Raw genomic sequence first — 25506 nt, forward strand, 5'->3', positions numbered from 1 at the left:
TACAGAAAGAAACCTGGATGCTACACTATTTCACAGCCATACAACACTCCTGAACAAGGTTATCCCAGATTCTGATTCTGCAACAAGCAGTCTGCAAGATCCATCTGCCATGGGAGTAATTCAGACCAACACAAAATGGCAGCAATGCTTTTTGCTGGGGCTGCTGGTTTGACAGTTTGAAAAGTACACGTTTTTAATTGAAACTGATTACAGTACAAGAATCTGCTGTGAAATTCTGAAATTCACTTTTGCTTACCATTTTATTCTGGGCTTAAGGTGGCATTAAATTCCAGTTCTCACTGCAACCCATACCAAAATAAAACAGTTTCTGAAAACCATCACGTGCCTGCCTTTGAAATCAAAGCTTCAGGAAAAAAAAAAAAAAAGAGGAGTGAGAAGAAAAAAACTGTGGAGTTGGAAAATAAAGATAGACAAGAACTGTGAGTTCTTGAAGACAAATGAGCAACACAGCATCCACAAGAACAACATGCTCACAGCTGAAGATAAGAGGAGCATTAACATGAATCAGACCAGGCTTGCTGCCTTGCTGCCTCAGTAAGCTGGTGAGGGCTTCACTCAGCCATCAATGAGTGGCCTCATTCCTTTCAACAGGATTACTAGCAGAAGTGAGGGATTACAGAAGGAGAACGTTACAGGGAAGATTTTTTAACTGCAAAGGATGTTTTACTATTTTTTAATTCAGAACTGAGCATTCTACCTTTGTAACAAGAGATGAAAAGGAAGTAACAGCTCCTTCCTACTTAGACTCGTGTTAACACACAAATCTGTGTGCAATTTCCATTTCAAGAGCAGGTGGGCACTAAGAGCTCATCAATGGGCTGCAAAATCCAATTATTTTTATCTTCCTTCCTCCCCAGGTAAAAATACTTCATCTAGCTTTCCTGTTTTCCTGCCCCAAAATAATCACTGTTTCACAACAAAAACTCAGTGCCAAGCATGTAGAGAAATGAGGACATTTCTTTTTCAAGCTTTTAGAGGGGTAACATTTTTTATAATAAACCTATACAAAGACTTTCTTTAGCAAACACTGCTCTTGCAGAGATGCATGTGCTAGCTGATGAGGGGATGAAAAGGCAAGAAAGCAGGAGGCACTGCTCTCATTAAAGCGACCCTTCAGCTGGATGGCTTCCACGATGCATCTGTACAGCTGCACCACACAGCTCACAACAAGACACAGCTTAGAAAACGTAATGAAAACTGCTGATCGATGTACCAAAAGGACTAAGAAAAATATTTAATTCATTTTTTTAAGAAGATAGTTCGACAAACTCTCAGAACTATGTTTATTAACAGCGTTCTTTTAAAGTGGAATGACAAGAAAAGTGCTTTTTTTTTCTTCTGAGATCTGGAAATGCACGTCCTACCACGCAGTAATTAAGGCCTCATTCATACCTCAGACCTCGTAAGACAGTGAGTTTCCAGCAGGAGATACCAACTGGTGGGCAGTTCTATCTCCTGTACCTCCATGAGCTTCCTCTGATCCTCTGCAGCAATGGGGCAAAAAAAAAACCACTGGGAAGAGGCAGCGGGAAAGGCCAAAGGTGTTTCTACAAAAATGCATCCCTGTACCAAAACAGGCCCCACAGAAAGTACAGAACTGTTTATTATTCAAACTTTGCTGCTCTTTTTTCCATTCTGCTCTTGCCTCGTCCTCCCAACCTATTTCCCCTGGATGTGTCAGTCTCATACATTCGGTTTGTTAAGCTTACAGACTGCCTTAATTCCTTGTTTTCACAGTGCCACGCGCTGCAGGTGCGTGTTTCTCAAGGTCTACTGGATCTTACCACAAAACACATGAAACTGAAGGACTTATCATGGAAAATAAGATCAACATGCATGGGCAGAAGAGCTACCTTCCTAACTTAAGGACTCAAACCCCTATCCTGCACCCTGCTGTGAGATTCCAAGAACATTCCTGGCTCGATTGGTCTGAGCAGGGAACAGAGCCTTTCAGGTCCTTGCCAACGTGCAGCAACAAGCTGCTGCATCAAGATTAACTGAATGCTTTGAAATAAACCAGAATTCCTTTTAACTGGCACACCATCATTTAATTAACGATGGGAATTCTTACAGGGTTATAAAATACACTGCACACTGATCCACGCTTTTATTGAATGATGTGCTTCCTTCAGATCAGACCACATATAAACCATTTTGAAATTCTTTGCTAATGTAAGTTTAACTCAGCAGTAAGAGAAAGTGGAAGCCAAAAGAAGTGAATAAATGGCCACACAGCAAGAAATGCATGCTAGTGAACACCACTTTCTGGTTAAAAAAGACCTGAAGACACCAGCATGCATATCCTTCCAGCAGAATCAATGTGCCATTTATTAGTTGTTTGCCCCTGTAGGTCACAGGAATGCCAAACTCACTTCTAGAGCTATATGAAAATAATAAAAACCAAAGACAAATCAGGAATGAATCACTTAAAAATTACTACTCAGATTAAATAGGTGTGCTGCTAATGAGGGTGCCAATTAAGTGGATTCCACAGGACAATCTCATTTCAAAGCACAGCAATAATCATTAAAAGAATCTTAGAGACCATTAAATACTCAGCTGCAACAAAGCTTATGCTAAATTTTAGTGAAAATAACACACTGGATTAGACTTCAGGGCCTAAAAAAACTCTAAGATAAACTCTTAGTTTAAAATGTTGACATTCACTATAAAAGTGCTTGCAAGTTTTCTGTTTTAGTTTATGCTTTTAATCACGGAGGTTGAGACCATTAACATCTAAATGAAAGAAAAACATCTCCAAAGCCTCTTAGGCTTATAGGCGAAACATTGGAATTTAAACATATGATACTCTACTTGTCCACTTGTGTCTGCAGCCTGCTGGAAATGTGTGGCAAGAGATGTCTCATCTTGGAAAACTTCACTGCACTCCAAACACTTTAGACCATGCCTACAGAGTTTGGATGGATCTTCGTCTAGTGGCATGGCTGGGACGATGGGGGTACTTGCTGGGGCTGATATGACTGTTCCCGTTATGCCAGACTGTATCTTTGTTACAGTGTGTGAGCCAGCTCCCACAGGGCTTTGAAGCATGGGTGCAGCAGTATTGCTCGAAGGAGATGCTATCATTTGATCTGCTGGGACTGGTTTCAAAATCAGGTGCGAACACTGCATTACAACTCCTTTTTCCTTGTGTCCACGAGCATGGGAAAGAAGACTGCATTTGTTGTAGAAAACTAAGTTCTTTGTGCAATGATTACACGTCACTTCAATTCGCACGCTCCTCCTGTCGTAATGCTGCGTCAGGCTCTTCTCCAGAGCAAAGGAGTCCCCGCACTCCAAACACTTGTAACCTCGTGTGGGCAACGTTATTCCAGCACTGGCAGGGGGACTGAGGTTGGGGATGTAAACCGGGACAGGGTTGACACTGCTCAGCACCTTGTTGAACGCTTCCACTACAGAACTCTGTAGAGATGACACCACTTGGACTCGAGACACCTTCTTAGAAGGCTGTGAGGCTGCTGCAGAAATTATTGCCTGCTTTATTTGCTGCTGAGGTTTCGTTAGCACTTGTCGGAGCTCAGAGGTGGTCTGAGCACCCTGAGGCAGGAGGTTAAGGTTGGCAAGATGGACCGTCTTTGGCACAAGTTTAGCACTCGCAAGGCTTGATGCTGGCACCACAACAGTCTGCTGCTGTATGGCATTGGCAGCTTTTATAATGGCGCTACTGGCACTCTGCACAGAAGCAGCAGATATTACAGTGGCTTTCACGGTAGTATTGTTAGCAAGCTTCAAATTAATAACTTGTGAACCTGCTGTTTTCACTGCTGAAACTGGGAGGAAGGCAGTAGCCACAGGTTTGATAGTGACCTGCTTTGGTGCGAGTTCTGCAGATGCGACTGCATTGGTAACGACCGCGGACTGGAGAGGAGCTCTAGGAGGAGAGGAAAGAACAGCAGCAGAAGTTGGTGAGGACAGGAGGGACGTCATGGAAGTTACCATAGAAGCAGTCTGCTCTGTTTTTTTACTCGAGTCCAAATCAACTTCTGGCAGCACTCGAGTAACAGTTCTCTTGATCTCCCCGGAGGAAGTCTTGATGGTTTTTATGCGAACCTTAGGAATTGCTGGTGTGGACCCTGCAGGAGAAGACGGAGACCCTTTGCTACTGTTTTCACTTGATACACTTCTGGGACTATCAGGCGGTTTAAGAGATGGCTTTTTAGCACCATCAATAAGACTCTGAGGCTCAGGTGATTTCTCAGTAGTCCGGGGACTTTCACTCATATCTTTTGGTAAAGGAGAAGACTCCCCAGAATTGGACTGTAAATCCTTACTGCTATCTGTAGCTGCCTTTTTAGCACTCAGTGCTGCAATTGCAGCAATGCACGAAGAAAGCTTTGCTGATGACTTTGCTTTGGACTGAGAAATGCTGGCAAAATTTGTTTCACTTTTTTCAGCACTCAGTTTTCCATCAAGTACTCTGTTGTCAAGAAGCTTCTCAGAACTGTCTTTCAGCAGTTTGTCCTCTGCTTTGCGAGCTTTGAAAGGCTCATAAATACTTAAATTCACAGAGTTTGTCTCTGTCTCCTGCTTAGAAACTTTATTTTTATCTATACTACTTGACACTGAGATACTAGATTTAATCAAATTCTCTCCCCCAAGTGCCTTTAGTTTGTCATATTCCTGCTGAGATACAGAACCTGTCAAGATATTTGTTCTGAAACTTGCACGCATCTCTTCTTTGTCTGGAGGGTCATCTACCTCAATTTTTTCATCATCATCAAATTCTTCAGCACTTGAAATTGGACTGAACTGGTTAAAAGCCGAATCCTTCAGTGTTGTCTCAGAAGCTGACCCATCGTCTTTGAATGGCCTCCCTTCGTCTTTACTGTAGCTATCAAGAGCTGAGGATGTTAGGAAGCCGTTATGCAAGCCATTGCCTGTGGAATGGTGGCCATCCTTGTCTACTCCTTCAGAAGAATCAATAGTGCGCACATTTTTCACAATGACGCTCACACCAACATCAGACGATGAGGGCGTATGAGAATCTTCATCTGTGTGTGCATTTTGTTTTATCTGGCTTTCATGGTCATCGTGTCCAGATTCAATAGCTGCTTTTGGGTCAACCATGTCTGGGATGTCAAAGGCTGCAAGAAGATCGTCAAAGTCTGGGGTCTTCATATCCCCCATGGTCATCTATTTGATTGGAGGCAAATCTGCAAAACAAGCAGAAAGTCCTCATCTCTCAGTACTTTAATCTCTGACAGCATGCTCTGACACAGAAAGCACACATTCTCACATGCCATGCAAAAAAGGTGCTGTTTCACTTCTCAAGTGGTATTTTCAGAAATTACGTATTAAAAACAGTACCCCAGTGCAGTGTACAATGTACAGCTGAATTACAGCGCCAGGAGTTCACGTTACAATGCCATCAAGTTCATACACTGCACACTAGTGATTTCATTCTAGGGACATACCTTCTCTTCAAGTGACTTTATTCCTGACTGTTCTTCTTGCACTTTCTGCTACCCTGTCCCACCCATGCCATGAACACAGCAAGATACTGCTTTCAGGAAAATCAGGAGTTATGTGTGTATCGCCCTAAGTCTAGATCTTCCTTGGTATTTGCACTATCAACCTGATGAGCCTTCTCGAAGACAGCAGAGCAAATGTGTTTCTACTAGCAGTTTAAGAGCACTGCACTGTTTTCTGTAAATTAAACCACTTCATCTGAGTTATGGAATATTTGTTCCCCAATGCCCACTTGCTGTTTCTTCAGCAGCTCCAACAAAGGACTTACTGTATTTGTACTCATTCTACGGGTGTCTCACCTACTTCAAAGACCTGGCATTCTACAACCTCCAATGCGATTTACTGCAGTCATTCATTCACCATTTTCCCCACTGTGGGTTTCCTACTGCATAACGTGAATGTCTCTTGATGCAACCTGAACGAACTACATGTGGCTCTATATTCACCTAACCACTCTGCAAAAGCTCTCTACGCTAATTCCATTCTCTCCCTTCAGTTTTCTTTCTAAGCTGAACAACACCAGATCTTTAGTTTTATTTCTTTCCCTCAGAGATAATTTCCAGATCCATTCTTTCCATTCACTGCTAACCTCTAATACTGTTTTTTTTTTCCTCTTGTTCTAAAATGCAGAAGATAACTCAGAACTGAAACCTTATCAACGCTGCGTAAAAAGGAAAAGCAATACTTTTGAGTATACTTTCACATTGTAAATCCCACTATGGTACTTGCTTTTCCACACACTTCAAGAATATGCAAAGTTGTGCAAAATGAATCACTTGTACAGATCTAAGAAATCACTTATGGAAAGCACAAACAATTTCCCATTTTCTTTTAGAACAGTGCACAGGTATATATGCACTGTTATGGCAGAGCTGATTTTGGCTGCTCAGTACTGACCGTGCAAAATTCAGCATTCAATCTGAAATGGTATTCAACCAAACCAGTGTTACTGTCAGAGAGCGCCCAGTTAGGAAGCATCCTGCCTGCCCTCCTGCCTTAGTATCAGCACTGAAAGGCAGAAGAACATCCTTTCAATACAGCTCAATATGCTGCCTGCAGTACTGATTAGCACAGGCCATCAAAGAGCTACTGCGTGATTAAACAACAGCACTGCCTCCAAGTTTTCAACTTAGCTCAGCTATGTGAGAAGTTACTACATTATATCCCATGGCAAATGGTCTGTTGGAAAAGAATGGCCAGGGTTGGAAGGGACCTCAAGGATCACGAAGCTCCAACCCCCTGCCACACGCAGGGCCACCAACCTCCACATTTCATAGCAGCCCAGGCTGCCCAGGGCCCCATCCAACCTGGCCTTGAACACCTCCAGGGATGGACGGGGCATCCACAGCCTCTCTGGGCAGCTGTTCCAGCACCTCACCACTCTCATAGCAAAGAACTTCCCCCCAATCTTCCCTCCCTCAACTTCAAGCCATTTCCTCTTGTCCTGCAGTTATCTCCCCTTTCCAAGAGTTGACTCCCCTCCTGTTTGCAGGCTCCCTTTAGGTACTGAAAGGCTGCCATGAGGTCACCCCACAGCCTTCTTTTCTCCAGGCTGAACAAGCCCGGCTCCCTCAGCCTGTCCTCGCAGGGGAGGTGCTCCAGTCCCCTGATCATCTCTGTGGCTCCTCTGGACCCTCTCCATCAGCTCCCTGTCTTTCTTGTGCTGGGGGCTCCAGACCTGGACACAGCACTGCAGATGGGGCCTCACAGGAGCAGAGCAGAGGGGGACAATCACCTCCCTGTCCCTGCTGGCCACCCCTCTGCTGATGGAGCCCAGGATGCCATTTGCTTTCCTGCTGAAACACACCTGCCAACAGAAACGCATCCTACAAGTTCAGCACATCATCTCTTCCTCCTCATGGTTTATCTTGAGATATTTTATAGACAGAAACTACCTGCTGGCTGCCGAATTCAGCTGCAACAAGATCAAGAACCACTAATCACAAGGCAGATGCTACGGTTAAAAGCACATTTTTATGGCTATCGTTATCAAGATGGACAGTACTCTGTTCCACAGTTAAATGTGGCTTATTTGGAGAGCATAATTTCTCCACATGAGAAAAACCTGTGAAATTCATCTACTCATCAACTCTGGCCAACTGGAAGCTATTACAGATTCTGAGAAAGGCAATCAGGGAAAATTTGTCAAGGGAAAGAACACCGCAATACACGCTGCCACTTCATTTGCTGCTTTAAATAAATATAGCATCATTTACATGGTCTGTTTAATGGTTATGCTGCCTTGCTAAGTTCTTTTAATTACACCAAATTCTATGGAGATTAACTCATTATTTGATTTTTAGGAAATATGACTATAGTATTGCAATTAATGAATTCACCTTCCTTAATTAACTCAGAATTTCTTTCTTCCTGGAAATAGAGCTCATTATTAAGATTTCACTGCATTTGTAAATCAGACAGTTATAAACTGTATTTATCAGACGTAAGATTGTTTCATTACGCTGGTAATCCAGGCATTATTATTTAATTTTAAAATTTAACCCTCCATCTATTTGACAGCAAGTTTCTGGCCCTCATCCATTTAAAACCGGTAACTGGGATAAAACCAACAGACAGATCTGAGGAAAGCAGTCAGCACAGCTCAGACCTTGTCCAGCATCACCAAAAGCTAACTCACAGCATTCAGTGCACAACGCACCAGCAGCCACCTTCTTCTACCAAAGATTTTGGTGATCATATTTATCCACTGTGCTGGAGCCTGGACTTCAGTCCAGCCTCTGCCCAGAGGATTTCAGAGTCATGTGAGAGGCATGCAATGACAAAGGCAGCTACCTAATAACTACAGCATGTCACCAGCACAATGAGAGACAGTCAGTACAGCTGTGGTGTAGACATGACTGGATTTTTAATTCACTTCTGGACCTGTATTAACAAGAAAAGAAAAATACTGCAGGAAATTCAAAGGGTATGAAATGAGAACCGACAGAAACCAAAAGAAAGGCGGCCCAGAGTTCAGCAATGCAGACAAGAGCAGAAGGCCACTGAGAACCACCAGACTGACTTCTATCCCTTGCCTCCAACTGGATGCATAACTTGTGCATAGATGAAGCACAAATTAAGAAAACACACTGAATGCACCGTCATGAACCTAATCTGAAATACGAATGTCTGAAGTGTTCTTATATCTGCTCCTGCTATGTTTTACTTACCATGCAAACCATCAGAGCTGTGGTAACAACACACACAGACGAGCAATGCTGAGCTAAAGCTGATACCTAGACTGATTAAAAAAAGACAGTGATATTTATGTAATGCTTCACTTTGTCTGAGTCACGACTTTAGTGCTCTGGTTACAATTTCCTCGGTTGCAAGGTGTTAATCTTTTTGTTGTTTACAAACAATAAGAATCACATACACACATAATATTAACATTACAAAGAAAGTCCTTGTAAGAACTGCATGGAAAAGGTTCTTGAGTCCAAAGCCAGAACACACAAACAAAGCCTCAACTGACAGTTTTTCATGGTTCAATACACCACAGCGCTCTCTCACCATGCATCCATCCATGGATGGCTTCTCTGTTAAACACGCTGGTGCAAAACTTCCTCCAATCACATATGCTGCAGTCATTAACATTTAGCAGCAGCAATGCGAAGTAAAGGCAACTGTACTGAATCAGGTTATCTTTAAGAGCAGAACTACATAGCAGAGAAGAGACACGTTTGTTCTTTACTAAGATACTTCCTTAAGGTTAATTCCAAAATGGAAAAGTATCCCAGAAGAATGCAGAGGTCTTCAGCTTTAAGCTGACACCTTAAGCATATCCAAAGAGCACAGTGCCCGAAGCTGCAGGTATCTCCCAGGTACACACAGATCAACTCCTGCGCTCTCCCGGAGTACACAGAACAGAGAACAGAGTGCTTTCTTCTACATGGGGCACCTGAACTGCTGCTGCCTTCACAGAGAACCTCTCCCATTCTGCAAGCCTCTACAGCAATCCAAATCAAACAAGAAAGGAGAAATCACCCGGTGAGTCTGGTGAGCTGTAACCTTCACATTTTATTTCTCTCTAACTTGCTATTCTGGACTATCGGTGTAACTTCCAGTGTATTAAGCTAGTTTTCATCACAACTGTCAGGGTTCCAAAGCCACACTGTTCCCTTTCCTCCCAAACACCTTTCCCCAGCCTTTTCTCTTACAGACAAAACTCTGCCTTCTACCCAAGACTGAAACCAACCGAGGCCTTGGCTGCTGCACAAGTTGCTGACCTGCTCCTGCTGTGCCCAACACGAAGCCTGACAGCGCTGCAAACAGAACGCGAGGCAAGGTCCTGACTGCCTTGGAACTGTGATTTTCCAGGAACTGGAATTTCTTTGAGAACTGCTTTCTCTGAGAAGTGCTGAGAGTAAAACCCAACACGGCTAAGAGATATACAAGCCAGTTAAAAAAAACCACAAATCCCATCGGGAGGCTGCCGTCAAAATTACCAGTTTTAGTGGTAATGACTTTCAAGTGCTCCTCACAAATGCAGCTCTCCAGAATTAAACAAAGAAACGGTCCAAAATGTGTGCAACCAAGCATTCCTCAGACCTGACAAACAAAAGACACTGCAATTAACAACCTGCAGGACCCCCACCTCCCCAAACACCGCTGTCTGGAACACACACTTTTTCATTTTTAATTTCTAAGTAATAGAACAGCAAAATTCACTTCAAAACACTGGACTGACAACTTGAAGTGTATACTACACATATATATATATGAAATACACTGGACAGATTATAATTCAAATTAAGCATCCCTAATTTTGGAGGTACCGATACGGAGTTGGTTCTTAGATGGGTGGCTCTGCCCAAAGTGCCATCTCACATCCAGATGATGGCGGTCTCACTTTGTGATGCTCCTTTTACTGCCTGCCTCTCGACTGTCAGTTGGTATCTACCAAGAGAACACTGTGGAAAAAACTTCTGTCACTTCTGTCAAAAGATACGAGTTACGTTATACAATAAAACAAGAACAAAAAAGCTATTGGAAAATTCAAGCATTACCTTCCAGATTATTCAGTGATTGAAGCGAATACGGCTGACAGGAATTGTACAACAGAGAGCTGCAGTGCTGTGAGGAACAAGGCTTCCATTTTTTCATGGTGCATGACTGGACTTCTGCTAAGACCACCAGTGAGCCCAAAGACCTAAAGATCACAGGCTCTGGGACAGGCAAGAATATCCCTACTTTGTGGCTTCTGTTCATCTCCTCAGGGGTAAAGCCCATGCCTTTGCATGCATCAGCACGTTACTGACACTCAGGGTTTGAATTAACTGCTGGAGGAGAAAGCAAGACGATTTTCTGTTCAAAGCAAGTTGCTGTGACTGCATACATTTTTCTTTCTTTATCTCCTGGATAAGGACTTCCATGAGCAGCAGAAGAACACAGCCCAGGTGTCAGCCAAGGAAGGCACTGCTTCTCTGCAGCTGATCTGATAACACATTCCTGGGGAGCGTTCACTGGGCAATTATGTCAAAACAAGAACCCGCCCGTGAGAACTCTCACGGTACAAGACAGTAAGCAAGCAGGAGAGGAATGTGATGAGAAACAGTTACATTCCTGCAAGCACGCTCGGCCTTCACATCCCAGCTGGTAAGATGCAAAACCCAAAGATGCTCTCAAAGGTTTTCAAAGGCATATTCCAGAAAAAGGGGAGAGCATATGCAAAGGGGCGTGCATGCACCTGGGAGCCTCTGCTACAGACTGAAGAGACCATTCCAAAGCACAGCTTTCTTACAGTGATGCTTTGTGCAGGTGTGAAAAAGGCTCAGATCCCTGACGGCATAAACAGCAACCGGAGAAACACCAGAGCTTAGAAGCAAACAGTGCTTCTGAAGGATGGTAGGCAGTTTTGCTTTACTGCAAGGCATTTTTGCCAGGCCCTGTATCTGAGCTGGTTCCAGGTGCCACATTCCATACACAGCAAACCGGCCTACCTTTCCCCTCTGCCAAAGGAGAAAAATGCACATAGAAGATAACATCTGTTCCCATTTTCTAAGTATGGTGGATCCTTGGGCTGTAGGACAGCTGCAGATGGGGCACATTGTTCTCCACAAGAAGGCCGAGCCGCCCACAAACTGCTGCTGAAATTCAAAGGTGCTTTTTGGTGTCAACAGCCAGATGAGCAGAACCAGCATGAAAACACGTATTTTTTATTTCTCTATTGTTATGCCAAGAGATTTCATCATGTAGAGAAGACTTAAGTGATTCAGTAAGAGTTACAGCAATATCTCCTAAGCCGAGGCACATGTCAGCCTGACACACAGCCTGTAAGCAGCTCATCAGTTACGCAACATACAAGAGCAATGATGACGAACCAACATTTTCTATTATTTACTCTGAAAGCTAAGGAGAGACAAAAGCAACACGCTAGCTCAACCAGCAAAACTCTGTCAGGAAATGAGAACCACATCTCAAATCATGACTCAGTGTGGTTTGAAATACTCAGCAGGCAAGTAGGATGTGCAAGGGGCCACTCAAACCACAATCAGCAGTGCTGATCATATTCACACACAATGCAGGCCTTCTGGCTTATCGAGGTTCCCACGACTTGTTACTGCCACAGAAATCAATTCTTGCTTCCAGAAATGTAACTTTCCTTACAGGCAGCTGCTGTGCCAGCTCTTAGTTTTTTACGAATCTATCTGAAATATTGGTGTGTTTTCCAGTAAGAATTTGTATCAAGCACTGTGCTATTTCAACATATACAGAGGAGTCCCCTTAACTAAAAGAGAATCAGATTTGCCTCCACTTACAAACTTTAACAAGTCAGAGAAATCTGAATTTGTATTTCTGGGTTTCTAGGAGAACCTCCTACCAATTTTATCCCTCCCTCCTCTTCAAAAAAGCCTTACAAAGGAAAGCATTACCAGAATATTTCAAATGCTAAAATTTCTAGGTTTTTTGCCACTCAATGCAGCAATGTTGCCATCAATTGTTCCATAAGAATTTCAAGATTTATTCTTCACTAGCTTAAAAAACAGCCATTTCACTGAATCATAACTAAAGTTGAACTGCATCATCTCCGCTCAAAGCAAAGTCAACCCCAGCAGGACGCTTGGGACATCATCCAGTCGGGTTGTGAGCATCCCTAAAGATGGACACTCCAAAACCTCTCAGGGCAACAGGCTCAAGTGCCTGACCACTTCAACAGAGAGAAGTTTAAAACCAGTCATTAGCATTCAGACCTACCTATACTCACTCACAGTTACAGCACCCGAATGCTGCTCAGAGCGCTCCGTCAAATGGACGCTCACTGAGACACTGCCCACAAACCTTGCACCCGGAGCACAGTCCCAGCTCCTACCACCATCAGGTAGAACATCCTGGAACTGTGATTTAGAAGGCTGGCACTGCATGGAGCGAGCTGCTCTTCCCTTGTGAAATGCAACCACCCAAGCATGTGCGTCCACTGGCCAAAGACACAACTTTGCTACGGCAGAATTAGTGAATGAAGTTTTTGCGTTTTCAGCTAAAGTTACCTCTACCAACTTAGACAAATGTAGATTTCACCACACAGTGACAAAAACATACAGACAAAAGCAGGCGGCACAACTGGATACATATAGGTTCTCTTTAATTTTGAGAGACTAAAACTAGCTGCATGCAGTCAGGTCCTACACAAAACAGATGTGAAAAATGTCCATGCTCCCCTCCATTTCTACCCCCAAGCCCAAGAACAGCTGCAAGCATGTTGTTTCAAGCAGAGCCCAGCACTGGCTACAGAAGCCTTGCTTAGCAACAACAGAGCCAGTTCAGGCTTCAAGTTTACAAACCTCAGGCATAACCTGTAAACATAAGATGTGTAACAGGAGAAACGCACATTCAATCTTTTTTTTTTTAAAGGAAATTGTGAAATTTGAAGAGTAGACAGAAAATGCGTCCACAGCAGGCAGCACCAGTTCACATCTGACCACATGTCTTTTCATGCAAGCTGAACAACAAAGTTGCTTTAAACAAACCTGCATGTCTGGAGGAGGAAAAACCATAGAAAATGAACTTTTCTCTGCCATTAATACAATACATCAAGCCAAAATGCGGGCCTTGTAGCTTCCTGAATTTCTTATAAAAGATGACTTAACGAAAAGCTGCTAAGCCCCCACACTGTTCTTTTGCATGCTATTCTACCATAGTTTGATTCGGTACCGAACCAGCACAGCGACATCAGTAATTTGCACGTACAACAACAACGTGAACGTTAAGATTTCCAGTTCAGAACCACAGAATTATCCAAGCTGGAAAACCTTCCAAGACTGCCAAGCCCAACCATCAACCCGGCCTCCCGAGTGCTGCAGCTACATCACAGCACTCAGTGCGACTGTGAACCACACGCTGAACGGCCCTTGCTTCCTACCCATTTCCCATAGTTTTTTCAAATGGATGGCAGCTCTCTTTGGATTACAGCACGACTCTGCTCCAGACAGCCTCCGTGAGAGCCCCAGGCCAGGCACGGCCTGCAGGGGCAACGCTAGCAATGGGCAGGCCTGTGAAAGGCAAAGCATTTTAAGCATACAAATGCTTAATTTAAGCATACAATACTGCATTTTATTTCCTGTTATTATTTTGAAGAAGAATAAAAATTAGTAGGTTAATTGAAAGGAGACTTGGTAAATCACTTCCCCCACCCTCAGGATCCGACACCCAAGGCAAGCCTCAATGGAAGATGAGCTCATGATTGCTCAGAGAGAGGACCAACCCCCACACATTCAGCAGCATTTTCTGCAGGGAAGCTGGCCTGCGTGCAAAAGTACCCAGTGAAAAGCACGAACAAATCTTCCAATTCTTAAAAAAAAAAGAAAAAAAAAAGAAAAAACCCCAAACCCACCAACTCACCAAGAACGCTGCAGGCTCCCGCATCGATTCAGGTTTCTTATGTCACAGCCCACAAAAAAGCCCTGCAAATTCAAAACTTCCTTTGCTAAAAATAAAAATTCCCCGCACAGAGCTGGTTCAAAAACCCAAATAAAACAGATGTGCTGATTTTCGCGGCCATTCAAGCACATTAAAGCTTGAAGCACTTCACTATTCTGGTTGAGAGGAAAAAAAAAAACACCCGAAAGGTGCTCTCACATTGTTACACACATTTTAGCTGGCCCTTGGAAAAGAGCATGCATTAACAGTAGTGATGGGCACAGTTCCTATCAAGCAATGAAAACTTCTCACGCTTGTGAAGCGTAATTTTGCTACGGATGCCTGACGAAATATAGAACCTCTGCATCCAAATCACAGAAAAGATGGAAAGAGACCGGCGTAGTGACGTTAGGCATTTCGCTACCTACTGCCCTATTGATTCTGAGAAACAATACACTGCAGCTGCATTAAAACCCACGGAAACACAATCCCAAGCGCAACACTGGCATGCTATTTTCACTTTCCTACAATTAATACCTAAGTACCTTATGTAACCTGCTGCAGTCGGAAGTAAAAAGGCTCCCTTGTACATGTCACACTGATGCGATGCAGGAGCCCTGTCTACCATCAGCCACCATAAAACTTACCCGAATCCCACAGTCTTTCAGGGCTTTCAAGACTGTCTACTTTACTCTGCTGAGCGCAGAGGGGAGGACCCTCATTTCACGCCAGAACAGAACGTTTTCACCATTTTGCCTCCATATTTATCTAGATTGCAGATTACCAAACCAGCTAACACAGCCAAGACTGGCCAGGTTTTGTTTTTGAAAATCACACCGCGTAAGATTCTAGAGTTGCTGATTTCCTGTTAAAGGAACTGTTCTGGCAAAAGAATCCCCAAGGCAAAACGTTCAGTGTTCCAATGTGCAAGCTCTAACAGCCTTTGTTCTTCCCTTTGCTACATTCATTACTGCTTCCTTGCCTCTCCCTCTCTCCCTCTGACTCCTCCAGCTTTCTCTACAAGATGCGAATACCAGCTCACATCTAAGAACACATGTATTTTTCACATGAGAAAAAAAAAAAGAATCCCATCCACTACCCACTGCTCTGAGTTAAAAGTGGCCATCGCTCAGGAGCCGAATCACCGCTCGTCTGCTTTCCTATTCTTATTTCATTACTGCACAAAATTATAATTCATGCAAATAATAATCCACTGGAGCTCCATCAGACCTCTGAAACGCATCTCTCCTCTTGGCTGCCGCACAATTCTCCCTGGGTTACAGCAGCCTAAGCAACACCATCCTTATTCTGCACGTTTTCCTACGTAGGATACATTAAGCACAGGTTTAAGACAGAAGACCTGAATTCAGAAACAAACGTCGGGTTACTCACATACGGCCAAACAAGCCACCTTTGCCCAACCAGACAGCAAATTCTGGACGGTCACTGCTGTAACACAGCTCCAACAGTTCGCTGCCATGTGGTCCGCAATTTACGATTGCCACTCAGAGGCCTATCCTTTATCGCAGCATTGCGAAAAAGCGCGCATCCGGGTGTGAGATATCGAAACGGCCGCGTTCAGAGCAGGTATCAGCACGCCTTTACAAACAATAGCCTTAATCCTATTAAACCTGGAGGTTCATAGCAATTCTTCACCAACACGCTCAGACGCCGCCGTCGCTCTCGCTAACGTGCCAAGCGTGCCGCCAGGAGCCGGGTTTGCCTTCCACGCACACACACCACTGTCACACTCACACACCCGCCTCACCTCTGTGAACCTTGACCTCTGGGAGGCTTTTCTGCCAGGCTCAGTTACTGCCTCAGATGGATCACCTCTGCGAATACGAAAGGGTTACAGGCAGCCCCAGTCAATAGGCCTACGAGGAGGAAAAGAAAAAAGGAGAAATGAGTACGCCTTGCAGCATCTTTGCAATGCTTCACACACGATTCCACAACAACATCGCTTCCTTTTGGCCTTTCAGACCCCCTCCCCAACATCCCCTCCAGAAGAAAACCACACGACAGTGCCCTGCAAATAACACGGCATGCAAAGCAGCATTCTTCAGTCGCAAGCACGGCTACAATTACAAATCATTCCATCCGTTTTATTCGGTTCAGTTTTAAAACAGACTGCACAACCAGTGTCCCACCCTTGCAAAGCAAAACTATTTTAACAAGGGCCGTAAATCTCAAGCTCTCGCCCCTTCCTTAAGCATAAAAAAAGGCAGAAAAAGCCCGAGCCGTCTCAGCCGCTGCAAATATGTACATTTACAGACAGAACCCTTTAGGACTACATAGCCACATACCAGTGCTGTGTGTCTAAGTGTGCATTCACATACTGTTTGGGGACGGTATCTTTCTGCAAGCTCCTCTGCTTTTGGCTGCCATGGAGGGAGGAAGCTATCCCACTGTAGCAGCTCACTGACTGCATTGTGTTCGGGAGCCGATCTGCCTCAAACCAGTTCCAGCCGGTTCTGGTCACCCTACATAAAAGCTACGGCAACCCCGCCGGAGCTGCCAACGCGTCCCCGTCAGGCGCGGAGCTCCGCTCGCCTTCGCGGGGCCGCCGAGCCCCGACCCCGTCCGGCCGCCCCTCGCTCCGTGCCCCCCGCCTCCCCGCCGCTCTCCCCCCACTTACCTCCCACCACCTGGCCGAAAGCTGTCCGCGTGCCCGGCCGCGGCTAACAAAGGCAGGGCGATGGGCAGGCTCGCGGGACGTCTGCGGCAGGCTCGGCCGCAGCGCGGCCCCACGGCCGCACCCGGGGCGGCCGCGTCCCCCCCCGCCCTCGCGCCCTGCGCCCCCACACCTGGGGCCGCTCGGCGGCATCTTCCCTCCCTCCGCCCGGCGCCGGTGGCAGGGATCACCCACGCACGCACCTCCCTCCCCTCGAGAGCTCCATTTCCGCAGCGGACAGATGCCCGCGGAGCGGCTCCCCGGCCCCTCCGAGCCGCAGGGCTGCCGTGACGGCCTTTTTTTTTTTTTTTTTTCTTTTCTTTTTCTTTTTTTTTCCTCCTTTTGCCGCTCGGCTTTCCTCGAGGCGCCCGGCGGCCCCGCGAAGCCGGGAGGCCGCGGCCCACCCCGACAAGATGGCGGCCGCCCCGGCGCTGCGTGCGGCCCTCGGGGCCGCGGCCGGCGGCGGAGCCGCGCCGTCCCACGCGGCAGCGGCGGCTCCGCCGCGGCTACTCACCCCGGGCTCCGCGCAACGACCGCCATCGCTACGCGCCCGGCCCCGTCTCCGCGCGAGCCTCGCTCCGTGCTCCGGCCGGCCGCCAACCCGGCGACGCCGCCGAGCCGCACCTGTAACTAAGAGCCGAGGCCGGGCGCGACCCGCGCCGCCTTCCCCTCCGGGAACGCCGAGGGCCGGCGCCTTCCCCGCGTCCCTCATCCCCACCCCGCGCTGGGGAACGCTGCCACGTTCTTCCGCCGCCTCGGCCCCGGGCACGCGGACCGCACGACGACCCCCTCCCCGCGCACCTTCCCCCCCCTCCGCCGCACCGCCGCCCCAGCCGGGCCCTGCTCGCCCCTCTGCCCTCCGGAGCGTCGGACGGGGTCGCGGCCTCGCGGCGGCGGTGCTGATCGGAGTCGGGGGGAGGTGGGATGCGGGCGGGCGGCCGACGGAGCCGCGCGGTGCGGAGCGGGCTGCGCTCCGCCGGGCTGGGAGGAGGAGGAGGAGGAGGAGGAGGAGGTGACCCCGACCGCATGCGACCTCCGCCCCCCCGCGCACACACCTGCTGCGGCCCGGGCCCGGCGGGGCTTAGGGGGGCACGGCCGCGGTCAGCGCCGCCCGCCCGCCGCCGGGCCCGGCCGGGAGACGGCGGAGCATAATGGCAGCGGCTCTGCGGGAGGCGGAGGGGGGGGCAGTCGGAGGGGGGGGCAGTCGGAGGGGGGGGGGGGGGCGCAGCGGCTCGCACGGGTTGGGGGAGAAGCTCCGCGCGATTCCCTGCGGAGCAGCTCCGGGAGCCGGCCGGGGGCGGGGAGGGCCGCGCGGCCCCAGCGCTCCGCGGGCGGCGGGGATCGGGGAGCGCCGGGCGGGTCGCGGCCTCGACGAAGGAGCCGGCGGCCTTACCCGGCCCGGCCGCGCGCCGCGTTCCGCCCCGCAGCGCTCAGAGCCGCGGGCGGCGCTGCCGGCACCGCGCGGTTACCGTTCCCCGAGCGGGGGCCGCTGTGCTGCGCCGCAAGGCGGGCGGGGAGCGGCGGCTGCTCGCTGCGTGACCTCGGCCTGCGGGGTCATTTCAAACGGGTTTTGTCATTTGGATCCCGCAACCTGGAGCCCCGCACTCAGCAGAACGCCGCTTTCATTTGCTGGGTACGAGGCAGCTGTACCGAGTTCGGGCTTTGACAGCGGCCTGCACTCAATTGCAGCCTCTGCGGTAGTGGATGCACAGCGCCGGGTGACTTCATTGCAGCCCTTCAGTACCTAAAGGGAGCCTACAAACAGCAGCGGGGAATCAACTCTTGGAAAAGGGAGATAACGGCAGGACAAGGGGAAATGGTTTGAAGTTGAGGGAGGGAAGATTTCAGTTGGATGTCAGGGGAAGTTCTTTGCTATGAGAGTGGTGAGGTGCTGGAACAGCTGCCCAGGGAGGCTGTGATGCCCCGTCCATCCCTGGAGGTGTTCAAGGCCAGGTTGGATGGGGCCCTGGGCAGCCTGGGCTGCTATGAAATGTGGAGGTTGGTGGCCCTGCGTGTGGCAGGGGGTTGGAGCTTCGTGATCCTTGAGGTCCCTTCCAACCCAGGCCATTCTGTGATTCTGTGATTTTGCATTCCATTAAAGGCAAATGGATCTGCATTCTGTACTGACATCCAGGAAGGGCCTCTGACCCGCACCACCCAGGGTTCATCCTGCAGTTGCCCCCTGCAGCACCCGAATTTTCCCTCATTAACCAGGAAATTGGGTGGGAAGCTGCAGTCTTTTTCCCTGCGCCGGGTGCGTCAGGTTTGCTGGCATAGCAGTGTGTGTAGCTGCTGCTTCTGCTGCTTTTGCATCACAGCTTACACGTGGCATAGAGGTCCCTGTGCCTTTCGGGCAGGCTGTTTCTTCGTGACCATATGTTTCTGGCATCCCCACGGGGAAAAAAACAGCTGGTCACCGCGAGCGTTTAACTCTCACATAGTAAAGTTAAGAGGATTGGAAGTACTGCTTGTGAGTGGAGCTGGGCAGAACGCCCTTCTGCAGCAGCTTTTTCCTTCAGACACACAAAACAGCAGAGCGCTGCATTGCAGCTGTCCCCACAGCGCCGCTGCTGCTCGATGATGAGGCCTCGGATGCTCTCGGCACGTTCCGTCCCCGGATCCCTTTGGGGCAGCTGCTGTGTGTGGGTCACTGCAGTGAGCCCTCCGTCCTACCCCATGGGTCAGCCGTGGGTCTGTGCAGGACGGCCCCAGGCAGGCTTGGTTCCTACAGCTGCCAAACTTGTGCCTCAGAGATCCCACCTGCACGTTTCCTTTCCCTCGTCCCAACCCCCAGCTGTGGCTGCAGGCAATGGGAGCACAGAGCAGCACTGCTGTTGTGTTCTGCTCCGGTCGGTGTGCAGCGGGGCGCAGACCCCCTTTGCCATCCCCGTAGATGTGCTGCTGCACCACCCTTAGAACCTGCGGTAGAAGGAGTTACCACTTCCTGACATTATTCTATTTTGGATGCTGCAGCGAATGCTGATGGCTTCTTAATTATTTAACTCCGTGAGGATGTTAGGGCTCTGGAAATCCACCGCTGCAAAACATGCCGTGTTATTTCTGCTTTCTGTATCGGAATCAGCTATATCAAATGCAAACAGAGCTTTCATTCATCACAGCTCTGCTGGGTCAGAAGATGATTTCACACAGTCAGACATCAATTTGCGTTTCGTTTTTTGTGTTGGAATAAATGATGCCTTTTTCTTGCACTCTCCCAGTTTTGTTTGTTGTTTTATTCACTAACACCTCCCTCCTGACTGTGAAACACCCTTACTTTATCCAAGAAGGGTAGCATATCAATTCCATGTTTTCAACCCTACCTTTATTTGTGTTCTAACAGTTCTATAGCTTCTGGCAGAAACTGAAAACTATCCATCACTTCAGCTGCTTTCAGTAGGCTTTTCATCTTAAAATTTCCTGTGCTGTGCTCCTGACAAGAGCGCAGCAGAGGCCTGCATTCTCCTTCTATGCAGCACGTTTGTTTTTCCTTCTGCCAGTGTTAGGAATGCAGTGGCACTATTTTCCTTTAAGCGCTATATTGAAACATTAAATGTTAGAAAAACAAACGCCACATCTGAACTTTGCTTTTTCAGATGCTTATATTGCTATTCTTTACGTATTTTCTTCTCAAAATAGTTCAATTTCCTTTATTAATGCATGTCCCATTTCTTGGACTGAAAACTCAAGGGTTGCTTTTAGAAAAATGAGATTTGTTGAAAAGAAACTCATCTCATAGGAGATAAGAAGAAAGACTTTGGAAGGGAGAAAACTGTAGCCGCGCTGTAAGCTGTGTCATTTAACCTAACGTTAAGTAAAATGTATTGGCATGGCAGTAAAGCTCATGGAGAGCCGAGGAGGGGCTGAGCTGAGGGGCTCAGGCTGTGCCAGGAGCTGCCCTGCTCTGCCCTTGTCCCACCGCCCCGCGGCTCCTGGTGCAGCCATGGGTTGGGATGCGGCTGTGCTGCTCTGCTTTGTGCTCTCCGTGCTCTGCCCACCTCCGGGCTATTCCTTCGTTCTGCACAGAGGTATTTCAGATGAAGGAAACGGCGTTCAGCACCCGCATCGGCCCTGTAGAATGCTGATCCCGTCGTGGTGAAGGGAGCAGGGCAGCCCTGGGCCCAGGTTTTCCCTTCTACCCAAACCCAAAGCTCCACCTGCGTCACCAGCTAATTACACAACAGGACCGCGTGTAAATGACAGAATGCAAGGCGAATGGATTCTCTGTGAGCACCTGTTAGTTAGTGTGGTCCTTTCTGCCTGCTACACCTTCCAGCGCTGGGACAGGAACCCCTGCGTCAGCGTTCTCCTCAGGCATCGACCACCTGCCTGATTAACATCCGTATAACGAAGCTCATCAGCGGAGGACATTGAAGAATGTCTGTTTTGTTCCCTCCACGCACCATATGTACGGGGCTTTCACTTCCCTTCTCCTGATATTTATTCAAGTGCGCGAGGATTATTTCTGAATTATTCATCGTACCATATCTGATTAGGCTGTGGCTGTGCAGGCTCCCGCTCTTAATGAATGAGCCATTAGCCCTTTGCAGATGGTTCTATCAGCAGCTATTGGAGCACTGTGTGCTCACCTGCACGCGCCCGGAGGATGCAGCTCGCTGCAACCGCAGCTGGGCGCCTGCGCTGCTCCATGCCCTCCTCAGGCAGTGCTTTTACTCTGCCCTTTCTGAGCTTCTCTCAAGGCTGAAATTCTCCACGCTGGTCAAGAAGGAGAGAGAGCGTTTTTGCAGTGCTGAAGTTTTGTTTTAAACAAAACACAGCGTGTGACAGCAGGGCAGCCTGCAGCCGTGGCCTGGAGGCGGGTTAAGGAACGCTGCAGGCTTGCAGAGTGACACTGCAGGATGGCATTAACAGCTCGGTGGGTTTCTTGCACTGCCAGCAGTGAGCATGCCGTGCTGCACAGCTCCTCGGCTCTGGCAGTGCCCGCTGTGCTGGCCGTGGCCGCCCTGGCATTGCTATAGGCGATGGGAGGGAAGAAGAGAGGTGGTTCTGTGCCTGGTGAGCTTCCTGCACCCCGCAGCACCCAACCACAAGCAGCGTGCAGCGCTTCTGCGGTGGGGGAGCGTGCCTACCTCCGTAACATCCCCGAGTGCTTCCACGCACCAGGGCATCCACGCCGCTCGCTTTATCGTCCTGCTGTGCCCCAGATGGGCTTCCCTGCTTTGTGCGGAGGGCAGGTGGTGGGGCCCTGCTGCGTTAGGCACAAAGGAACAGGCGGGCGCAGTTATCTCTGCTGGGACCCCAGGTGACGGCGCGGCCCCCGTGGGACGCTGTGGGGCCATCAGCGCAGCAGGACGGCCGATACGGCTGCTGGGACATCCGTCGCTGTCACTGGGGACAATGCTCAGTCCGACCACACCTGCCACAGCCCTGACAGCATTGTGCTTAATGTCAGCCTGTGCAGGGAGATTAGGAGCATGCCGTGGGCCTGCATGCATTGTCCGCAGGGCTCAGCCGCCACTGCAGGTCCGCAGCAGCTTTGTCCTCTCTGCTTTCAGAAGAGCCCGTGCTGCTGCGGTTCCCCAGCACTGCCTCCTCGCCCTCAAGGGGTATCCACGTGGGACCTGGCCCCTAAAAGCACCTCGAAGATTGGGTAGCTTATACATAAAGTGATCGTGATGGCTTCCTCCGTGACAAGAAATGCCATCTGATCCTTCTGAGCTGCTGTGCTATGTTCTTGAACAATCTTACCCGCAGCGTTTGTACATCCATGGAAGATACAGCAGTCAGTGTCACGGGCAGCAAACTCCACTGCTGAGCTGGAGAGGGGAGCTCTGTGCGCAGGCAGCCTCATGCAGCCTCATGCCTGACTCAGGAATTGGGGGACGGCAGTGGGATCTGGGCGGGCAGAGCCCAAGGATGGCATGGGCACATTAAGAGCAAAGCCAAGGAGGATGGAGCAGTACGACCCTTCTGCCTTGGCCTGCTGAAAGCCATGTGCATCCACCCCCGCCACGGGATGTGGCGAAGCGGCAGGAGCTGGTTGCAGAAAGTCTCATTTACTTGAGACAGGATTCAAACTCGTTCTTCTGTTCGTATCACTCCCCTCCCTCAAATATGCCAAGGCAAGCTGAGCTGTCTTAGCAGGCAGGTGGATCCCAAGACAAGGAAAGGATTGCCCCAGCAGCAGGAGAAAGGGCAAAAGGATCAGAATGAGAATGGAGGCAGAGTGAGAGCCACCCATCTCTGAGCATCTCACACCTGTGTTAGGGGACACAAGCAGCAGAGCAGCTGTGCCACGTGCTGGGCCATGTCGTGTCCTCCGCACCAGGAAGAGGGGCCCGAAGCTCACAGCAGAGTGGGGCTGAAGCCACCCGTGTGGGGCCAGCAGTGCCATGGGGCCCAGGGCACAGCCTGCAGGGCCCTCATCCTTCTGGAAGAGAAAATACCCTCACAACCTGTCTGTTCACCAAAGGTGGGTGGAAATGGTTCTGTTGGTGAGTTACTGAGTTGTGATGACAGTAGAGCAGCAAACAGCAAAACCCGATTTGAGCCCTGCGTGGTCGGACCGACAGGTTCACGTGCCTCGGTGTAATCTCTGCAAGCACAGAAATTGGTTGGACCCCTGCTGAAAGCCTTTCTGCACCACCCTTCTGTGGGAACAATACAAATAATTACACAGGCTCGGTGTGCAAGAAATGGCTTGGCTTCAGATAAGGCAAAAATTTACATTTTGCACCAGATGCGTACAAATAATAATCCCGGCAGCAAAGTCAACTGCTCAGAGCTCTCCAAAAATGTCCGTCTTACATAAATAAAACCAATTCTAGTTTGTGATACGCTGGAATTCTAATTACCCTCTCTGTGCCTTCTATCTACTATAGCTCAGACACCTTCAGATCTTGCAGACAGATGGAGTTTAACGGGAAATATGACATTGACAGATGCCACTACCTGGCTATCTTTGTTCAGTCTGGGAATAAATTGCGGAGTAAGGTATGAAAACATGTTTTCTTATAGGGCCACCATCTGCTAACTTGAGAAGTTGCTGCTACTGATGACTCAGTAGCATTTGTATTTGCAAAAGACTACTAATGTGATTCTTGAAATAGCTGTTGTGCATTAACTTCACTGCAACAACTGACTCGCACCGAGATATCTGCGGTAAGAAAACACTGCAGAGAGAAAAGCTCACGAGTCTAAAAGAAGAATTACTTGAAGCAGAATTAATTGAGGAAGGGCGATTGCTTCTCGTGGCAATCTCCAGGAACACAATCGGATTTTTTCTCCTTTCCTGCGGTGTTCTGTTCAGAAAGGAAAACATTTGTTTCTCGACAGCGCTTTGCAGTTTTGGAAGCAGCCTTCACCGAACAAACAGTTTAATGAAGGTGTTTGGTTATCTGTGTGAGGAGGAGGAGGAGGAGGGCTGCCTGCTGCTGCCGTGAGGTGCAGGGCAGCTGCTTGTGGCGGATGCACAGCACCAATGCGCCCCAGGGCACTCACAGCACGCTTCCTCTCGTTGGGTCGGGAGAGAAGGGGCTGCTGTGAGTTGTAAATGTGAAGTCAATGTCCTTCTGTTAGTGTCCCTTCAAAGGAGGATGGGAGAGAACAGTTTGCATGTTAGTGCTGCACGCCTTCTCGCTGGCAATGGCCCCTGAGAGCCCCGAGTTTAATTTCAGTGGGTACTCACAGTGAGAAGCTGGTACCTTTAACATCACCCAGCCATTTTGGTTCCTGCCGAGCAGTACGGGACAAAACCAATTCAGCCTTTGCAGTCTTCCTGCAGGCTGCCATGCCTGAGCCCTTCAGCACAGCGCTCTGGCAGCTTTTCCTCTCCTTCAGCTGTTGAGAACCGCAGCCCTGCTCTCCTCAGCCTGTACAGCAGCAATCTCCCTAGGAGAGGCAGCACAGCACCATCTGTGCGCAGGTTGCTGCTGACAGAGAAGTTCGAAGCAGCTTTTTTCTAGACAGCATCGCCGACAACAGCGAAGGGAAGCAGCACCGCCTGCCTTTATTTCAGCCAGCACACCGACAGCACACAGCGGAGTGCGGCCCTGATCGCAGAATCATAGCATCATGGAATCACAAGGTTGGAAACGACCCGCAAGATCACCTAATCCAACTGCCTTCCCATCACCATTGCCACCACAAGCACTAAGCCACATCTCCAGCTCCTCATCCAGGCGCCTCTTGATCACTGCCGGGAACGGCGACTCCACCACCTCCCTGTGCAGCCATTGCAGTGCCTGACCACTGAGAGAAACAGTTCTTGTTATGTCTAACCTAAACTTCCTCTGGTACAACCTGTGGCCATTTCCTTGGGTCCTGTTGGTTGCCTGGGAGAAGAGGTCAAACCTCTCCTCATCTCAGCCTCCCTTCAGGAGGTTGCAGAGTGCAGTCAGGTCTCCCCTGAGCTCCTCTTCTCCACACTGAACAATCCCAGCTCCCTCAGCTCCTCATCAGCCCCGTGCTCCAGACCCCTCACCATTTCGCTGCCCTTCTCTGCACAC

The 25506-nt window shown here is 48.8% G+C and overlaps 1 protein-coding gene across 1 annotated transcript in view; it reads right to left on the reverse strand.

Moving 5' to 3' along the window:
* Nucleotides 1–16755, reverse strand: part of ZNF532 (zinc finger protein 532) — a gene marked incomplete at its 3' end in the record, with an annotated part of 38890 nt that extends 22135 nt beyond the window's left edge. Inside the window, exons 1-2 of the mRNA XM_079548526.1 lie at nucleotides 16707–16755; nucleotides 2836–5195 (exon numbers count right to left, since the gene is read on the reverse strand). Of these exons, the coding sequence (XP_079404652.1) occupies nucleotides 2836–5175 (2340 nt within the window). The 5' untranslated portion in view covers nucleotides 5176–5195; nucleotides 16707–16755. The remainder of the gene's footprint in view (nucleotides 1–2835; nucleotides 5196–16706) is intronic.
* Between the last annotated feature and the right edge of the window lie 8751 nt (nucleotides 16756–25506).

The sequence above is a fragment of the Tetrao urogallus genome (genome assembly GCF_951394365.1).
Source record: "Tetrao urogallus genome assembly, chromosome: Z".
Classification (NCBI taxonomy): domain Eukaryota; kingdom Metazoa; phylum Chordata; class Aves; order Galliformes; family Phasianidae; genus Tetrao; species Tetrao urogallus.